This window comes from Chiloscyllium plagiosum, unplaced genomic scaffold (assembly GCF_037043375.1).
Source record: "Chiloscyllium plagiosum isolate Xiang-an unplaced genomic scaffold, Cpla_swu_hap1 HiC_scaffold_29, whole genome shotgun sequence".
Classification (NCBI taxonomy): domain Eukaryota; kingdom Metazoa; phylum Chordata; class Chondrichthyes; order Orectolobiformes; family Hemiscylliidae; genus Chiloscyllium; species Chiloscyllium plagiosum.
In genome coordinates this window covers 1,768,937-1,787,155 of record NW_028270167.1, presented here as the reverse complement: position 1 = coordinate 1,787,155, position 18,219 = coordinate 1,768,937, and the positions used below count along the sequence as shown (strand labels likewise).

General features: G+C 41.2%; 2 protein-coding genes across 7 annotated transcripts in view; both read right to left on the bottom strand.

Annotated features, from left to right (window-relative positions):
- Positions 1-924: 924 nt before the first annotated feature.
- c1qtnf5 (C1q and TNF related 5) lies at positions 925-8,649 on the bottom strand. Of its 2 annotated transcripts, XM_043677737.2 has the most exons (4): positions 8,514-8,571; positions 7,400-7,704; positions 6,021-6,264; positions 925-1,630 (listed from the first exon to the last, which is right to left on the bottom strand). In XM_043677737.2, exons 3-4 carry the CDS (start codon positions 6,235-6,237, stop codon positions 1,113-1,115), a joined length of 735 nt encoding a protein of 244 aa, XP_043533672.1. In that variant the 5' UTR covers positions 6,238-6,264; positions 7,400-7,704; positions 8,514-8,571; the 3' UTR covers positions 925-1,112. The 2 variants fall into 2 exon arrangements, with proteins under 2 accessions (XP_043533672.1, XP_043533671.1); XM_043677736.2 differs by lacking the exon at positions 7,400-7,704 and having other exon boundaries at positions 8,514-8,649.
- Positions 8,650-11,173: 2,524 nt separating this feature from the next.
- mfrp (membrane frizzled-related protein) overlaps positions 11,174-18,219 on the bottom strand; it is an 80,153-nt gene continuing 73,107 nt past the window's right edge. For 4 of the 5 annotated variants that reach the window (XM_043677078.2, XM_043677081.2, XM_043677082.2 and 1 more), the window contains 2 exons: positions 14,751-14,878; positions 11,174-11,482 (listed from right to left, as the gene is read on the bottom strand). In XM_043677078.2, coding sequence (XP_043533013.1) covers positions 11,258-11,482; positions 14,751-14,878 — 353 coding nt within the window. In that variant the 3' untranslated portion in view covers positions 11,174-11,257. The remainder of the gene's footprint in view (positions 11,483-14,750; positions 14,879-18,219) is intronic. The other variant, XM_043677080.2, reaches the window with a different exon arrangement.

Here is an 18,219-nt window from a genome sequence, read left to right as displayed (position 1 = left end):
AGATTTGGGAATTTGCAGGTTCACTGGTTTGTCCTTGTACACTCATTGATTGGAGGAATTACTGTGATTACACTGTTGTTTTGTCATGCTACTTTCCAACCTGCTTTGTCCTAAATTTTGGAGCTGATCAACTTTCCTTCCACACTTTCATTTGGTCTGTATTTTCAACCGTTACAGGTGTGGATTTTCATCCTACGTTTATATGATCAAGTGTAGGTTTCACACCATCCAACTCTGCTGATTTATGTAGCTTGGACTGTAACGTCAGTGCTCACCTATATTATGGCATGGCCCATGCTGATTATTTGGATGGGAACACTGGTGCAGCTACTGAATGGACTGCCTGTCTTTACCTTCCTGGTGAAAAACAGACAGAAAACTGAATGCCTACAGAACACTAAAGGAAAAAGGTGCCCTTACTGCTTGATTTGGAGATGCCGGTGTTGAACTAGGGTGTGCAAAGTTAAAAATCACACAACACCGGGTTATAGTCCAACAGGTTTATTTGGAAGCACTAGCTTTCGGAGCGACACTCCTTCATCTCCAAAGCACAACCACCTGATGAAGGAGCAGTGCTTCCAAAAGCTAGTGCTTCCAAATAAACCTGTTGGACTATAACCCGGTGTTGTGTGATTTTTTTAACCCCTTACTGCCTGACCTGGTCAGACCATTAATTTAGCAGAGTCTGAGTCTGGAGGGCCAAAAACACGTCTTCCTGCCTCATTCCCATGACTGCTGTGACCCTGATCTGTGTGCACCTTGGCCCAGAACTGTCTCTCTGAGAATGTTCTCGGGTAACTGAAAGGAGCAGAGGCATGATGTAAGAGACCTTCAAAGTTTTTTCATCTTCATACTGTAATACAGTTGAGCACTGGCCCATGTAATATCATAGTCAACCCATCAGAAGACAAGAAAATGGGCAAAGACAAAATAGAATTCGTTTATAAACAGACATTGGATTTGGTTTACAGTTCAGGGACAGGATGTAACCGTACAGGTGATGCAATGTACACAAAGAAGTATTGACTTTCTACCAATATCATACATTTAAAGTTCAGTTTGATGCAAAGTACAATCCATACATGATATAGCAATGAGCAAAAGTAACAACATTAAACCAGGATTTGAGCATTTTGCCAGTCAGAATAGACTAAAAACCCAGTGAAGGTGCTGTCTGTCTTTACACTAGAATAAATCCCGTTGTAATCTCCCACTGCCACTTGCACCCACACCTGGTCCTTGGCGTCCAAATGCATGAGAGCTCCACCTGACAGTGAGACAGGCTTTGGCCAATTGTCATAGTACTGGAAGAAAGACGACATGGAAACATTGTTCTTCATGATGTCAAATTGCAGGCTGGTTTTGAAAACGGTGGAATGAACCACGAAATAGTAGAGGCCTGGAATCTCACAAGTGAATTTTCCTGTCTCCGGGTCATAGTGCCTTTGATCATTGTATATAATCACATCGAACTGGACCGCTTCCTCAAGCTGGGGCAGGGTGTGAGTTTTGGAACGTTTTGCACTGAATGCTGAATTGTAATTAATTATACTGTCCCCTTTGACTCCCTTCTCACCTATTGGTCCAGGTAGCCCTGGATTTCCTTGCTCCCCAATTGGCCCACGCAAACCTGAAAAATAAAACCATTATTTAGATGACAGCAATTAGGATTCTCCGTTTCTCTCCTCACACAAGACAGCAGTTGTAAAAATGTCCTGCCTTACTCTGAATCAAAATCCCATTCACACAGGATTGAAGATGCTCTTCGCCTGGAACTGTATGGTAAGCTGTTGAATTGTATCTTCATTACAAAGCATTACCAAGAATTTTAAGCCCTCAAACAGGCCATTAAGGTAATGTTGGTGTTTATACTTTGTGGGAGCTTCTTCCAATCTTTCAGCATCTAATGTTCTCAGTGTATCTTTCTATTTGTTTTGCCCTCATATAATTATTTAGCCTCCTTCTAAAACACGTGCTGTTCATCTCATATTTCTGACCAATGAGTAAAAATGTATCATTTCCGTATTGGATTTATTACTGACGATCTTAGAGTTCCATCCCTTACTTCCTACAAGTGGAAACATCCCCTCATGTACCAGATAGGGTGGATGATAGAATAGTAAATGTTCCATCATATTCGGATAATATTCAGCCTATCAGTGACAATACCAGCTTTCTGAAAGCAATCTCCATTTCATTGTGCCTTTCAGCCAACACAACAAAAGAGAAGTACAGCCCAGGATCAGGCCCTTCGGCCCTCCAAGCCTGTGCCAACCATCATACTCTCACTAAACTAAAAAACAAACCTTCTGCCCTTATTTAGTCCATATCCCTCTATTCCCTCTTACTCATGTAACCACCCAGACGCCTCTTAAAAGTCACCAATGTGTATGCTTCCACACCTCTCCCAGCAGTGTGTTCCAGGCTCCTACCACTCTCTGTATGAAAAATTTCCCTCACACATCTCCCTTAAGCTTTCCACCTCTCATGTTGAACCTGTAACCCCTTGTAAATGAAATTTCAACTCTGACTACCCACTCTATCTATGCCTCTCATAATTTTGTAGACCTCTATGAAGTCTCCTCTCAACCACCATCTTTCCAGTGAAAACAACCCCAGTTTTTCTAACCTTTCCTCATAGCCAAATGACTCAGGACCAGGCAACATCGTGGTGAACCTTCTCTGCACTCTCTCCGAATCTTCCATGTCCTTCTTGCAGTGTAGCAACAGAAACAGCACACAATACACTAAATGTGGTCTAACAAGGGTTCTTGATAGCTGCAACATAGTTTGCCAACTCTTGTATTCCATGCCCTCGCTGATGAAGACAACATGCCATATGCCTTGTTAATCACCTACCCCGCCTGTGTTGCCTCTTTTAGGGAACTATGGACCTGCATGCCCAGATCCCTCTGTATGTTCATGTTCCTAAGGACTCTGCCATTTGCAGTATAATTCACATCTAAATTTGATCCTCCAAAATACATCACCTCATATTTGTCTGGATTAAACTCCACCTGCCATTTCTGTGCCCAGTCGCCAATCTATCTCTATCTTGTTCTATCCTTTTACAATCATCGGCACGATCAGCAGCTCCATCAATCTTTGTGTCATCTGCAAATTTACTAATCAAATCACTTGTGCAAATATTTGTTTGAAAATATTTATTCACTTCTCTTTCAATAGTTATTATAGATTCTGCTTTCACCAGCATTTCTGGTCAGGTATTCCATACTTTAACTAACTAGGGAAAAGATCATTTTCCTAAACTCTCCTTTCATTTAAGTGTATACCTTCAATGTATTTGTGATGGAAGCATGTTAAAGTGAGACACTCAGGAGAGCATTAGATAATTATCTGGATAAGAACAATGTGCAAAGGTTGGGAAGAAGCAGGAGTTTGGCACAGGGTAATGATACTCATTTGGGAAGGTGGCCCAAGCATGATGGGTCAAATGGCCAACTTCTGTGATTCTGATTCACTGTTCAATGTAAACAGGTTTACTTTTAACTTGCACTGCTCTAATTGAAAGAGTCTCTATCACTTGTCATTCTTAATAAACTATCCTTTCCATTTTTAGTGTTATGCTGTTAATCGTTAACATTGTCTCAGTGACAATGGCATCATCCCCATTACAGGGCACCCAATACTGTATGGAAAATTCTATCTGTGGGCCAGCTGACTCAAACTTGACTTGAGTGTGACTTACAATGGAGCACTTCAGGGAATTAAGCAGAGGAAGGAAAAGCAGAAGGAAGTGTTTCTTTTGTTTTTGCCTAAACCTTTTCAGCTAGGACTAAACTTCTCATCACACTCAGCACTTCAAATTAAAAGTTCTAATCTTTTAATGGGTCAGTCGGTAAATGCACCACCTGTGTAGCATAGCACCGTTCGGGACAGGAGGAATAAAGTTCTTCCCCGGTCAGCCCTGCGTTACGATGCTGTCTTCAGTGCTCTCTGGCTAAAGGCCGGAAGAATGAGTCAGTGTTATTACTCCTGATAAATGTCAACTAACTCTTGCTGGAAAATGGATTATCATGGATGTTGGTTCGATGCCAGGATTAAGCAGCAGCTCAAAGTCAAACAGCAGAAAAACAAAAACTCAAAATCAGCATGTCAGTTAGCATTTGGCATTGGAAAAGATGTGTCAAAATTGCAAGTGTGGCAACCCAATCAGAAATTTATTTTCCTTCAATTCTGGCCTCTTCACAACCTTCAATCCAATGTTGGTAACTGTGCCTTCAGCTGCTTAGGCCCGTGCATTTGGAATTCATCCTCTGAACCCGTCTTTCCCTCTTCCGTCCTGTAACATACTTCATTAAACTTACTTCTTTGACCACCCTTTAGTCAGCTGTCTTTTTGTGGTTCAGTGTCACATTTTGTTAAAATTTAAAGGGGCTATGTAAATGCATATAGTTGTTATTGAAATGTAAACTCTACTTTTCAGAGACTGACCAGCTGTATGATTCCATCAAATTTGAACTCCACAATCAAAGCCCCAGTGATGCTTCTTGGAGTGAGCTGCTGAAAAGGTGGCTGATGCTTGAGGACCTTTAGCCAAACTACAATCAATGCCTTCAACAAAAGCAAGGAGGAAATGCTGAGAGACTATGGCTGACTCTCTCAACAGAAGCAAACACAATTCATCTTGGGACTCAGTCCAAATAAAATGTATAGGGCACCATTTCATAAGAAACAATGAGAAGTTTTGATCAAAGTAAAATAAATCATACCCAAGGGCATATTCCAACTTGCTTTAAATAAAAACAAAATTACTGAGTTACCCAGATCGTTCCTCATAAACCCCAGACACCCTTCCCAGCTTCCAGCTGAAAATAATTCAAAACAGAAGTGAGTAATAAGCAATTAATCTGTTCTTGAAAACCCAAAGCATATTCCTTAAAGGGACGCTGCAGTAATGGGGGAAACCAAGTGTTTTGACAAAATGTTTTGATAGTCACAGTAACTGTTAATCTTTCCAACCAAGTAATAACCAACAAATTTTAATAGTTTATATTATTGATATGTTTTTAAAAAGCATCAAACTCTGGGATAATGCCTCAGATAGAAGCTTCTGGATAATTTAGGCTGAGATGAAGAAATGCAGTAGCCAGGAGGTTATGCTGAATGTTATAAAGTTTCACTGATACCACAACTAAGAATTACCTCCAGTTCTGGTCACCACACCTAAGGAAGGATGTGAGAGTCTTTGAAAGGGTACAGTGAACATTTACCAGAATGGTTCTAAGAATGATGGATAATGATACTGTTCTTGGAGCAAAGGAAATTGGATAGAGATGTGAAAGAGATGTGCCTGATTGTGAAAAAGTCTAGATGTAGGTAACATAAACAAAATAAAACTTCTATTAGCTTATGGTATATTCCTTGGGGGCCAAGAATGCCTTACCTGTTGGATGACATTAAATGTTGGCCTGTAGCCAACTGTGGCAGCATCATAGTTGAGTTAGTACTGTCCTCAACTAAACATGAAATGATATTTGACTACTGGATGTAGGTTTGCTCGCTGAGCTGGGAGGTTCATTTCCAGATGTTTCATCACCCTACTAGGTAACATCTTCAGTGGGCCTCAGGGGAAGCAGTGTACATGATTCCTGCTTTCTTTTTATATGTTTGGGTTTCTTTGGATTGGTGATGTCATTTCCTGTGGTGATGTCATTTCCTGTTCTTTTTCTCAGGGGGTGGTAGATGGAGTCTATCAACAAACACATTGAGGACATCACCAATCCAAAGAAACCCAAACATATAAATAGAAAGCAGGAATCATGTACACTGCTTCCCCTGAGGCCCACTGAAGATGTTACCTAGTAGGGTGACGAAACGTCTGGAAATGAACCTCCCGGCTCAGTGAGCAAACCTACATCCAGAACCTCAACCTGAGCTATACAACTTCTCAAAACTCGCTAATATCTGACTACTGTTGGCTCTTTGATATAAAATATTTCCAGATTTCAATTTGGGTCATATTAATGAGGTCTGAGATTAGTGGCCAGGCTCCTTACCTTGTATTCCTGCATCGCCCTTCTGTCCTGGTAATCCAGGCATTCCATCCCTCCCATTTCTCCCATCCCGCCCCGGCAGCCCTGGATACCCATTACGTCCTGGAGTTCCTGGAATTCCTGGATGTCCAGCACAAAATCCGGAAAGGTTGTTATCTTTAATGTTGGCCAAGGCACATGACAGCAATAAGAGCAACACAGATAAGGTAATACAACTCATCCTGAGGCTCAGGGAGAGACTCCAACCCTGTAAAGAGAAACGGAATGACTGGTTATGCCCCACCTGAAGAATTATATATAATTCTAGGCGCCACACCTTCAGAAGGATGTCAAGAGTTTGGAATAAGTGCTGAAAAGATCTATTAGAATGTCTTCAAGAATGCAGGATTGCAGCTTCATGGAAAGATTTGAGAAGTTGGTATGTCCTTCTTAGAACAGAGAATGGTAAAAGGAATGTTAATAGAAGCATTCTGCACTGTAGGAGGTTTAACAGAGTGAGAAAGGGTCGGTACTCGAAGAACACGGCTTTGAGATGATTGCCAAAAGACTCATGGGAGTACAGCAGAAATATTTTTACACGTCAAATTGTTGGGATCTGGAAAATTCTGCCTGAAAGGGCAATGAAAGCAGATTTAAAAGTAAATTTTGAAAGGAAATTTAATTAATCTGTAATACATGCTTGAAGGAGACATTTACAAGACTGGGAAAAGAGCAGATTGACTGGGATTAATTAGAAAGCCCTCTCAAAGAACTGGCAGAGGCATGATGGGTGGAATGGCTTTCTATAGTTTGATTTAATTTAGGCTTACTCAGCTTCCTTTGAAAGGGACAAAGGGCTGTTAGGGTGACTGTACAAATATAATCCTCCTTTCCACTGCCCAAATTGAAAGTCATGGGATTTGAACAAGGAATAAACCAAATGCTCACACTTGGTGCCAGTAGATCAGAGCACCCGGAGGAAGTATTCAACGCTTCTGTGGTGAACGGACAGATTGTTTTTGACACCAAAGCAGAAATTGTTGGAAAGGTTCAGCAGGAGAGAAATCAGAGATCAGGGTTCTGAGGAAGGGTCACTCGAGCTGAAATTTAACTCTGATTTCTCTGCACAGATGCTGCCAGACCTGCTGAACGTTTTCAGCAATTTCTGTTTTTGTTTCTAATTTACAGCGTCCGCACTTCATTTGGATTTTAGATTGTTTTGACCACTGTTTGGAAAGATTATCCTCTTCTGCTGTCAAAGGCAAAGATAGTGCGGGTTGTCGGAAGTCTCGAGAAAAGCAAAAATGCAGAAAAATACTGTTGTGCATAAAGCATTGATTACCTTGTTTCACCGCTCAAAATGATCAACATCAGAAAAAGCTTTAGAATCAAATCAAGCTCACCCACTGAGTTAGGACGCCAAACAGGAAAATTAGCCAGGAAATTGTATTTGTTGCAGGTTGGGGTGAATTTGAGGTGCTTACAGCCTCTGGTTCAGCCTTGCAGGGATCTCTCTGATTGCAGTTGCCTCACGGTCTGTCTCTGTGAACCAGATGTGGATGACAAGCTGTCTGCTTGGCTGCAGATCTTTTATGGTCCCTTCATTGCAGCTGCAGTGATGGTCCTTGACAGTTTATATACTCTATCCCTTTCCACCGTACAGTATATTCTGGATAAGTTCCGATGCCTGATCAGTGGGAAGGGATCACTGATTGAGAAAGTATTTGTTAGATCCCCAGAGTGGGAAGAGCAGTTTGTCAGGACAATGTTGTACACAAGTGATGTAATCTATTCTCTTTTTTATTCTCTTGCATTGCATATTAAAGGGATTGTCAAACTTTATGAAATGAAAGCCATGCCCCTTTAATTAGAAGTGTAAGCAGAGCTCTGAGCTCCCCGCTTTACTCTGCTGTAGAGTTTCTGAAGTCTTGTGACTGAAACTGTCTCATTTCTGTAAAAGTATAAACCCAAACTGGCCTCAGGATTAAAAAGCAAATGTTCAACTGCCAGAATTGGAGATTTTAAGAATTCAATAAAAATCATTCATCTTTTTACAAACACAGTACAGAGGGTACAATACCCAATTAAGACAAACCATTACATACACACATTTTGGTCAACTTTTTCTTTACTCTAGAAACAAAACTTGTTTTTAAAACATTCTGCCTGCAGCCAGTCCGCTTTTAAATGCTCTTATTTGTTGCATGAAATTAAAGCCCTCGTTTAAAATTTACTCCATATTTCCAATTCTCTGAATACTGCGCAATAAAATAGAATTACAGGATTGGAATTCTCTTAAGTTACAATTAGAACTTTCTAGACAGCAAGCTGGTGTCTATCTGTCCAAAGCGCAGTATTTTGAACCTGACCCATAATCAACAGTGGAAGCTCTGTCTCTGTCTCCAAAGATGGGAGTGTGTACAGGAAGTGCTTAGATTGTTAGTAAGAGTTTAAAGTTCCATTCCTTCATGCTCCTATAAAGGCACAGTTTTCTTTAAAATAATATTAAAAACTTACCAGTAAAGATCAAGTATTTTCCAGTTCTACACCAAGAGGTACTGGTGACAGCTCTGTTACTGACGGCTTTTGTCAGCGTGACTCTTTGTAGACTCTTAGTCTCTGATAGGCGGCAACACCACTCAGCTCAGTTCAAAGGGAATGAGAAAACTTTTAGTCACTGGCTCTGACTCCAAGAGGAAATGGTTGGTGTGTTCAGAGGCAAAACCAGGAACAGCAGGATGGGAAAAGACACAGGGAACAGCAACAGAATGAGTAAAAGATTTGAAACTGTGAACAGATTAAGGGGAAACCAATTCCCTATAAATGCATTTTTCTTTTCAAAGAATTACTTATTCTGAGACTAATAAAAGTTATATAAATTAAAACATGTTCAGTGCTGTTCCCAAATTCAGGCCAATCCTGTAGCTGATAATCTTAAGCAGCAAATCCAACATGGAGGATTTGCTGCATTGTGGTCCAGTAAATAACATTAAACTAATATCTTAACTCCCATGCGATGACTAAAGGCATTACTCAAAGATTAGGGAGTCTAATATTCAATCCTCAATCAATACTATGAAAAATTAGGCTAACTGTTCACTCAAACCACATCCAAATTTCATCGGACATGAAGCAGCTCCAAAGGATGTACTAAGAAAGAACATAACAGCAAGAAACCTGATAAACAGGTCCTCACTCCACCAGAATATTTATTTCCATATGTAAGTTAAAATAGTTATTTTAAATTTACATAGGATACAGGTAAGTTGCAACAAGTTATTACAGTGTAGTCTTTTGAGTGTGATTCAGGCTATTTATCCTTCTATTTTCTGCAATTTTTCTCCTCTTCTGAAGATGCAGATCTTTTGAATACTTCATCCAAGTCATTACTCTTTAAGTGTGATGCACAACAGGAAGTTTAATATATAAAGAAGGTGCTGAAAATATTTAGCAGGTCTGGCAGCATCTGTGAAGAGACAAGGTCTAAGTTTTGCGTGTGATACATGTCTTCTTCAGAATTGAAAGGAGATGGAAATGTGACGGGTGTTATGTTGAAAAAGTTCAGTGAATGGTTCAGTGTCACTATAGGTGGCCCAAAGAGGGCAGATGAACAAAGAGGAAGCTGTCTTTTGGAAGTAACAGAAATTTTTATAATGACTTCAAGAAGTGAAAGTTTAAACCTGACTGGTTGATCAGAAGGTCAGGAAAGTGAAAATCAAATTGGCAAGAGCTGAGAAATAATAAACGTGATTCAAATGGAAGTGTTGACCAATAAACATATGGATGCTTTCACCAAGAGCACAGTCCCAACCACATCACAAATTAAGGATTTCACTGGCTGCTGGAGATTGCAGAGCAGCGGCTGCCTTTGCCCCAACATCACCAGCCAAGCCTGGGACTTGGGAACACTCAGAGCCCATTAGACAGGATCTGAGGGTCCCACAGTCCTTGGCTCTGGTGTCAGATCACTCTGCTCAGTCAGAGTTTGGGAACAGCAGCTGGGAGGAGCATAGGTGGCCGTCATTTCTGTCCTGAATCTTCCACCAACTGAATTAATCACTAACAAGAAGCATAAAAGTAAACAAAAAACAGATGGTACCAAAGGGACCGATGCTGACATGCCCCAGACTGAATCAGCATGAAGATGTGGGAAGGAGCACAAAGGAAGTGGCCAAACATTACCGGGAATTGGTCATCAATTTTGAAAACTCATTAACATAAAATAAGTATGGGGAGTGAGAATCAGCACTGACATCACTGTGTGCAGTATGTGGTGATCTCAGTACTGCTCGTGTAGATGATTCCTGGCCTTGCAGCTGTCACAGGCCTTGTTTATATATGCACAAGAGCTGTGAGGCATTTTGTCAGCCATTTTAGCATTCAGAGTAACTCCTCTGGTTGAAAAATGGGACAGAGAGAAGACTGAGGAATATTAGAAATCAACAGTGTCATAGAACAAAAGGCAAAGGAAATGTATGATTATAGAGAGGTAATAAAGCTGGGGTTTAGAGTAGGTATTAGTCATAGAATAAAGGTCAGCTATGACAAAAAGCAAAAACATGGCAGGGTTTATAGTCTGAATTCAAGATGCTGAATTCAATGTTGAGACCAGAGTGCTCTAAAGTGCCTAATTGGAAAATGAGATGCTGCACCTTCATCTTGTGTTGACCTTCATTGGTCACATTGAGTTCCAAAGGAGAATTGTACTGGACTTGAAACATTAATTCTGTTTGTCTCTGCACAGATGCTGCCAGACCTGAAGAGTTGGAGGTAATTGATTAGCTTGCTGAGCTGCTGTGTTATCATACAGACATTTCATTTCCATACTGGGTAACATCATCAGTGCGGCCCCGTGGAGCGCTGTTGTTCTGCCCCGTGTGGTTTTTACATGGTCCGGTCTGTTGAGGTGAGTATCACTTCTGGGTCTTCTCTGCAGCGGTTTGTACACTGCGTCTATCTCTGTGTCTGTTGTGAACCAGGTTTCCAAGAACTCTCTTGTGTGTTTCTGGATGGGGGGTGTGGGTGGGGGGTGGTGGCTGTGACATTTTAAAATTGCATCAATTTATCTGCAGGTGCTAGGCCACTTGGCAATCATGATCTGTCCTTAAGTGTTAATTCCATCATCATATTTTTGGTCTTGTTGAACATATACAAAAACTTCACTTTTACAAGAAATACGTAATTAATGTTTTATTAAGATTTGTGCCTGCAGAGTAAGATGAACAGTAGTTACAGGTCTGGATGGGAATGGTGGGTTATCTCTATGCTCTCACGCATTCAATTGGATCATCAGAGTCCGGGAAAATGTTACAGTTGAAAGGCCACATTATGCCCAGAGACTCGAGTGAATGTTGACACTGTTTCTCAGCAGATTGGCAGAGGGACTGGCACGGTGGCATCACTCCACCATCCTGTGTACATTTAGGCACAATGATGCTGCAGGTCAGTAGACGTAGGGTCTCATAGCACACCAGCTCAGTCAGAAGCTGTCAGAATAAAAAGATAAAGTGTTACTCTTGAGGCATCCAAAGGGTTACAACTGGTGAAAATCATTAGCACTTGAACTTTGTTAGATCAAATCAAACAGCCAATCACTCAACAGAAAGTTGAAAGTTGAATAATTCCTATTCAAGGGTCAACCAATAACAGACTCCATTAAAAGGAGTGGCATCATCAATGCCATTTTATTCATTAAGAAACAAATTAATAAATGTTTGATTATGATGAGGATCTCACTATTTCTGCAAACCCAGAATGATTCAAACTCACAGCACAGAAATAATTCATTAAAACTGTGCTCCCTAGAATTACCCCACCTTCCTGCTCTGACTCCTTATCTACTGGGACCTGTGAAACTCCTCAGGTCCTTGAGTTTTCTGTCCTACTCAGAATCTAGAACACAAACTTATCATCACCTAATACTTAGTTCATCTCATCTGCTCTTTTAAACTTTGAATTTACCTTGAATTATGGGCTTTACCCTGCATTTCTAAGAGACATGATGTTCCAGTACTGCTGAGACTGAGCTGCTTCTCTGCACCAAAAGAGGGACTTGTTCTCATGGAAGCAGGGATTTCCCTGTAACAGGGAAGAGTTAGGTATTGAAGTGTAGTAGTCCAGTGTGCAATAGCTGATGGGTGAGGATGGGTAAATATTTTGAAGATTTGTTTAACTGTCATTTGGTATCGAGGAATATTTATGCAGATTTTCTGACAGATGAATGAATGATTGGAGCAAAGATTGGGGTATCCATTGCATGTTGAAAGTGTGGGATATTTGGACATAATCCTCTTTCTATATTGAATGGAAGCATACCACTGAGTCTCTAACTATGCTCGAACAGCTCCTAGCTCACTGTGCAATTTAATTTCAAGGAAATTTATTGAGTTATTTCCTTTTGCTGTTATTTCTCTTACGTGGTCTTTCCCACTAATGAGGGGAAATGTGAGGTTATGTACTTTGGCAGGAAATATTCGGCAGAGTAGAGGAGCTGGATATTATTTAAACAGAGAACAAATGCAGAAAGCTACACAGCAGGTATTATGGGAGCCATTGTGCATGAATCACAAAAACACTAGAATCCAATTTCAGCAGGCCATGGGGAAGGCAAATGGAATATTAGTTTTTATTTCAATAGGAATAGAGTATAAAGGTAGAGCGGTTTTGCTAAACCTACACAAGACAATAGTCAGACCAGTGGCACTGTGGCTTAGTGGTTAGCACTGCCTCCTTGCAGTCCCAAGGACCCGGGTTTGATTCCACCTTCGGGTGACTGTTTCAATGGAGTTTCTGTATTCTTTGTGTCTGCATGGGTTTCCTCTGGGTGCTCAGATCTACTCCCACAGTCCAAAGATGTGCAAGTTAGGTGGATTTGCCATACTAAATTATCAATAGTGTTCAGGGATGTGCAGGCTATGTGGATTAGCCATGGAAAATGCAGGATCGCAGAGGTAGGTGGGATGGTCTTTGGAGGGTTGGTGTGTACTCAATGGGCCAAATGGCCTGTTTCCACACTGTATGGATTCTATCACATGATTCCTCACAGCTGTGAACAGTTTTGGGCCCCTTATCTAAAGAAAGCTATACTGGCCTTGGATGCAATCCTGACAAGATTCACTCGACTGTTACTAGGTACGATAAACATTCCTGATGAAAGACTTTTGCCCGAAACATTGATTTTTCCTGCTTCTCGGATGCTGCCTGACCTGCTGTGCTTCTCCAGCACCACTCTAATCTTGACGCGAGGTCTGAAAGGACTAGTTTATGAGGACAGATTGAATAGCTAGGGCCTCGTATTCATTGCAATCCAGAAGAGTGAGAGGTGATCTTATTGAAACACAGAAGATTCTTTGAGAAGTTGACACATAGATATGGAAAGTCTCAGACCAGACAGCATAATCTCAGAATAAGGGGTTGCACATTTAAGATAGAAATGAGCAGGAATTCCTTTTCTCAGAGGGAATAAATCTGTGGAATTCTTTAGCATAGAGGGCTGCTGAGGTTGGGTCATTAGATATATTAAAGAGTGAATAAGAGTTTTAATCAGAAAGGGGGTCAATGGTTATGAGGAAAGGCAAAAATGTGGAGTTGAGGATTATCAGATCAGCCATGAGCTCATTGAATGGCAGAGGAGACTTGATGAGTTGAATGGCCTACTTCCGCTCCTGTGTCTGATGGTCTTACAGACTGGAGCCCCAGGAATGTTACTGCCCCTGAAAAGACCTTGTGCCATTTCAGACTGACACAATCCAAATGACTAATTCCAAGTGTATTTTAGAGTCATAGGGATGTACAGCATGGAAACAGATCCTTTGGTCCAACCCATCCAAGCTAACCAAATATCCCAACCCAATCTAGTTCCATTTGCCAGCATTTGGCCCATATCCCTCAAAACCCTTCCTATTCATATATCCATCCAAATGCCTTTTAAATGTTGTAATTGTACCAGCCTCCACCACTTCCTCTGGCAGCTCATTCCATACACGTACCACCCTCTGAGAAAAAGTTGCCTCTTAGGTCCCTTTTAAATCTTTCCCCTCTCACCTTAAACCCATGCCCTCTAGTTCTGGACTCATCCACCCTGGGGAAAAGACTTTGACTCTTCACCCTATCTATGATTTTAAAAACCTCTATAAGGTCACACCTCAGCTTCCGATGCTCCAGGCAAAACAGCCCCAGCTTATTCAGCCTCTCCCTATAGCCCAAACCCTCCAACCCTGGCTCCAGTGTTTTCTGTGAAATGTTATCAACAGAATACAGTTGAGTTGGACTCAATTTCAAAATTAACTAATTAAATATATTTACAGAAGTTTACCTGCTCAGGTGAATAACCTGGGGAGGGGGGGTTGGATGTAGTTAAATGTCACTGCAGTAGTAATCTCAAATTCCATACTAAAGCTCTGGAACCTGGTTCAAATCCCATCTGGCAGATGATGAAACTTGAATTAATTGAAAATTTGGGACATGTAATTACTGTCGATTGTTGTACAAACCTATCGAGTTCATAATATCCTTTAGGAAAGGAAATCTGCTGTCTTCCCCTGGTCTGGCCTACATGGGGTTGACTCTTAATTACCTTCTGGGAATGCAGGATTGGCAAAGCGTGCTGGATAGTAACATGCACATCTCATTAACGATTTTTTAAAGAAGAGAACAATACACCACATTGGAACAGTGGTATTGCACACTGAGAATTCTGTACCAGTGGCAAACTATGGTATCTCTAGGTCGGATTGCACTAGCCGAGTCCCTCACCTTGTAGTCCTTCAGGGTAGAAATAGCACTCCTCTGATCTGCAATTCCAAGCCAAATATTGGGGAATGAAGTCTCATTATAACTGAGGCCTTGACACATCGCCACCTCAATCTTCTCACAATTAGCTTCTGGGAAGGAAGAGCAAAAGAACCATTATGTGCTTGAATAAATCACATGAGGGTGGGGCAGTTCTCCAATTTCTACATCTACCTCCCCCAACCCTCTGGTCTAGTGTATATATGTACGGCCAAGGGCCATATAAGTCATTGACCAGAAGATTACCCAGGTTCACCCTGTGCTCTGAGTTCAGTTACTAGGGGTCAAGTTGATGTTTCAGCTCGGAAGGTTATCACGGTGGAAAAAAACTTATGACACTGTCCAGTTCAAATCAAAAAGTATAACTCCTTCGGCTGAGTACTCAATGATAATGGTGATGTTAAATCACTCAAATCAGAATGTCCCAATTTAAATCCGAAAAAAGGACTCCGTAACTTCATTGGAAGAACAGAAAAGAGTGAGAGGGAAATTAAGGAGAGGGAGAGAAGGTCATTACATTTTCGTCCAAAAAGAGTAAAATATCAGCTTTACAACTCATAGAGTCATAGAGATGTACAGCATGGAAACAGACCCTTCGGTCCAACCTGTCAATGCCGACCAGATATCCCAACCCGATCTAGTCCCACCTGCCAGCACCTGGCTCATATCCCTCCAAACCCTTCCTATTCACATACCCATCCAAACTGTAAAAAAAAATCCTTTGAGAACTACGTGAATTTTGTTAACAAAGGTATATTTGTTAAAATACTATCAGACACCACTCCCTGGAAGATCCTGTGACATTTTCAACTTTAAGCCCGAGGTTTGAACTTTATTTGACCTGAGGGAATGGATGTCTTTCACTCCTTTTCTTTCAGGCTTGTCAGTAGTCTCACTCTACTTCTGTTTAGAACATAAACCACCTAACTCTTCACATATTTATCTAATAAAATACATCAATAAGTATCAAAGATACTGTTACCAAGTAGTCAATCTGGGGCTACAGGTTCCCTAGGGAGACATTAAAAGGAAATAATATGGATTCATTAAGATGCAGATTGGATAGATTTTATTTCAAAAAATAATATTTTAGAATTCAATATCGGAATAATTTGAGACATAGCATGTGGTGAGTGTAACATGGCTTGGGCAAAATAGGTGAATTTAGATGGATGGATCACAGCGCTGAGAGTATTTGTCAGTTCATGTCTCCCTCTGCTGTAGACTCACTTATAGAAATTGTTTGCTATGAGCAGAAATAAGAGTGGTTTAGTGCGCAGTAAGACAGGATGGAATCACTGTCAGCTTGGTGAATAATGGAGGGGGCATTGGGTTTTCTTTTTCTTTTATATTTATCAGCCTCCAGTAACCAGGAGTTAAAAAGCTGCATAATAGGGCAGGAGTTGAAAAAAAAATCAAAGTGACATCAGAAGAGAATTGGAAACTCATTAAACTCATCTTCAGTTTATTGTTAATAGTAGAAAAGTAATCTTCAGTTATATACAGAGCAGCTTAGACATGTGGAATGCTCATTCTTTAGCATTTGGGGGATGAGAAAGCTGAAGCTCTGGGTTTCAGAATTCAAGTGGTAGTTGGAGCGATTGGGGGACATGCCCAAGGCTGAGTTACATTGTTAGCATGTTCAGGGAAGTGATCACAGCACAAGTTAGGGGCCTGCCGGGCAGAAAGGGACTGTTGAATGCTAGATAGTCCAGGAAAACCAGGCAGGTAGAGCAGGAGTTTCCAAAACCTCACTTAAGAATTGGTTTTCCATCCTGGATACTTGTGAAGGCAATGATTCCTCAGAGATTGCAGCATCCCCATGGGTGGGCCAGCTGTCAAAGTGGGAAGGAGGAAAGGTGGAAGAATCATATTGATAGGGGATTCATTAGTTATGGGAAGAGACAGGCATTTCTGTAGCTGGAGATGTGACTCCGGGATGGTATCTCCTTGGTGTCAGGATTAAGGATATCACAGAGCAACTGCAGGAAATTCTTCTGGGGGAGGGTTTCCTCCAGATGTTGTGGTCCACATTGTTATCAATGATATCAGTTGGAAGGAAATGTGGCCCTACAAACACAATTCAGAGAGCTAGGTAGAAAATTTGTAAGCAGGAACTCAATAGGAGTAATCTCCAGAGGTAGCCCAAGAGTGTACAGAAATAATAGGAGGATAAGACAGCTGAGTGTGTGGCTGGTGTAGGAGGAAGAGCTTCAATTTCCTGGAGTGCTGGGACTGGCTTGGGCAGGTTGGCACCTGTCCAAGCTGGACACTTTGTGGCTGAACGTAGCCAGGATGTCCTTGCAACATGTTTTGTCAGCTCTGCTGGACAGGGTTTAAATTAATCCAGCTGGGTTGTAAGTACTATCAGAGAATAATAGAGTAGTCGCAGGGTTTACATAAATACAGGAAGAAATAGATACAACTAGACCAGAGAATAATAAATGGAGTTATTGTAAAGAAGAAATTGAAACTTTCCAAATCAGAGTTACACAGCATGGAATATTGTAAATAGGGTTAGTGAGTTAATAGGGTTGTACAAGATAATGCATGGCTTAGAAAGGGTGGATGCTGGGAATTTGTTTCCGTCAGGCGGGGAGACTCGGACCCATGGGGACAGCCTTAGAATTAGAGGGGGTCAATTTAAAATGGAAATGAGGAAACATTTCTTCAGCCAGAGAGTGGTGGGCCTGTGGAATTCATTGCCACGGAGCGCAGTGAGGGCCAGGGCGTTATATGCCTTCAAGGCAGAGATTGATAAATTCTTATTCTCGCAAGGGGTTAAAGGATGTGGAGAGAGTGCGGGTAAGTGCCGTTGAAATGCCCATCAGCCATGATTGAATGGCAGAGTGGACTCGATGGGCCGAGTGGCCTTACTTCCACTTCTATTTCTTATGGTTTTATGGAGTTACAGGTGCTGATTGCCAAGTGGATTATAACATTATGGTCATAACAGCGACCTGACTGAAGGAAATATTTCTGGTTGTAGGGTGTTCATGAAAGACAGAAAAAGAAAAAATGCAGGAGGGGTGGTACTATTGGTTATGGAGAGTATTGCAGTGCTAGAGAAAGAGAATGTTTCAGAGGGTTCAGAGAATTAATTTGGCTAAAGTTAAGAATTAAGAAATATGCAATTATATTGCTCAGTGTAGTCTATAGAATACAAACAAGTGAGAGGGAAGTTATAGAGGTGCAAGCATCATAGAGTAGTTATAATGGGGAAGTTTAATTATGCAAATGTAGACTGCGATTTTGGTAGCGTTAAGGGCAAAGAGGAACTCATCTTCTTGGATTGCCTTTGAGATAATTTTCTGAAGCATTATGTATCTACTCCAACAACTGCTAGATCTGGGTCTTGGGTACATGATGGCCAAATAGATCAACTGACAGTTGAGGGACATTTAGGGAACTGTGAGCATTGCATCATATGGTT

Excerpts from the sequence above, each read along its gene's own strand:
- c1qtnf5 (XM_043677736.2), bottom strand. The coding sequence starts at position 6,237 with ATGAGTTGTATTACCTTATCTGTGTTGCTCTTATTGCTGTCATGTGCC. Across the intron at positions 1,631-6,020 it reads GGGCGATGCAGGAATACAAG|GTTTGCGTGGGCCAATTGGG; the intron begins GTAAGGAGCCTG and ends TTTATTTTTCAG.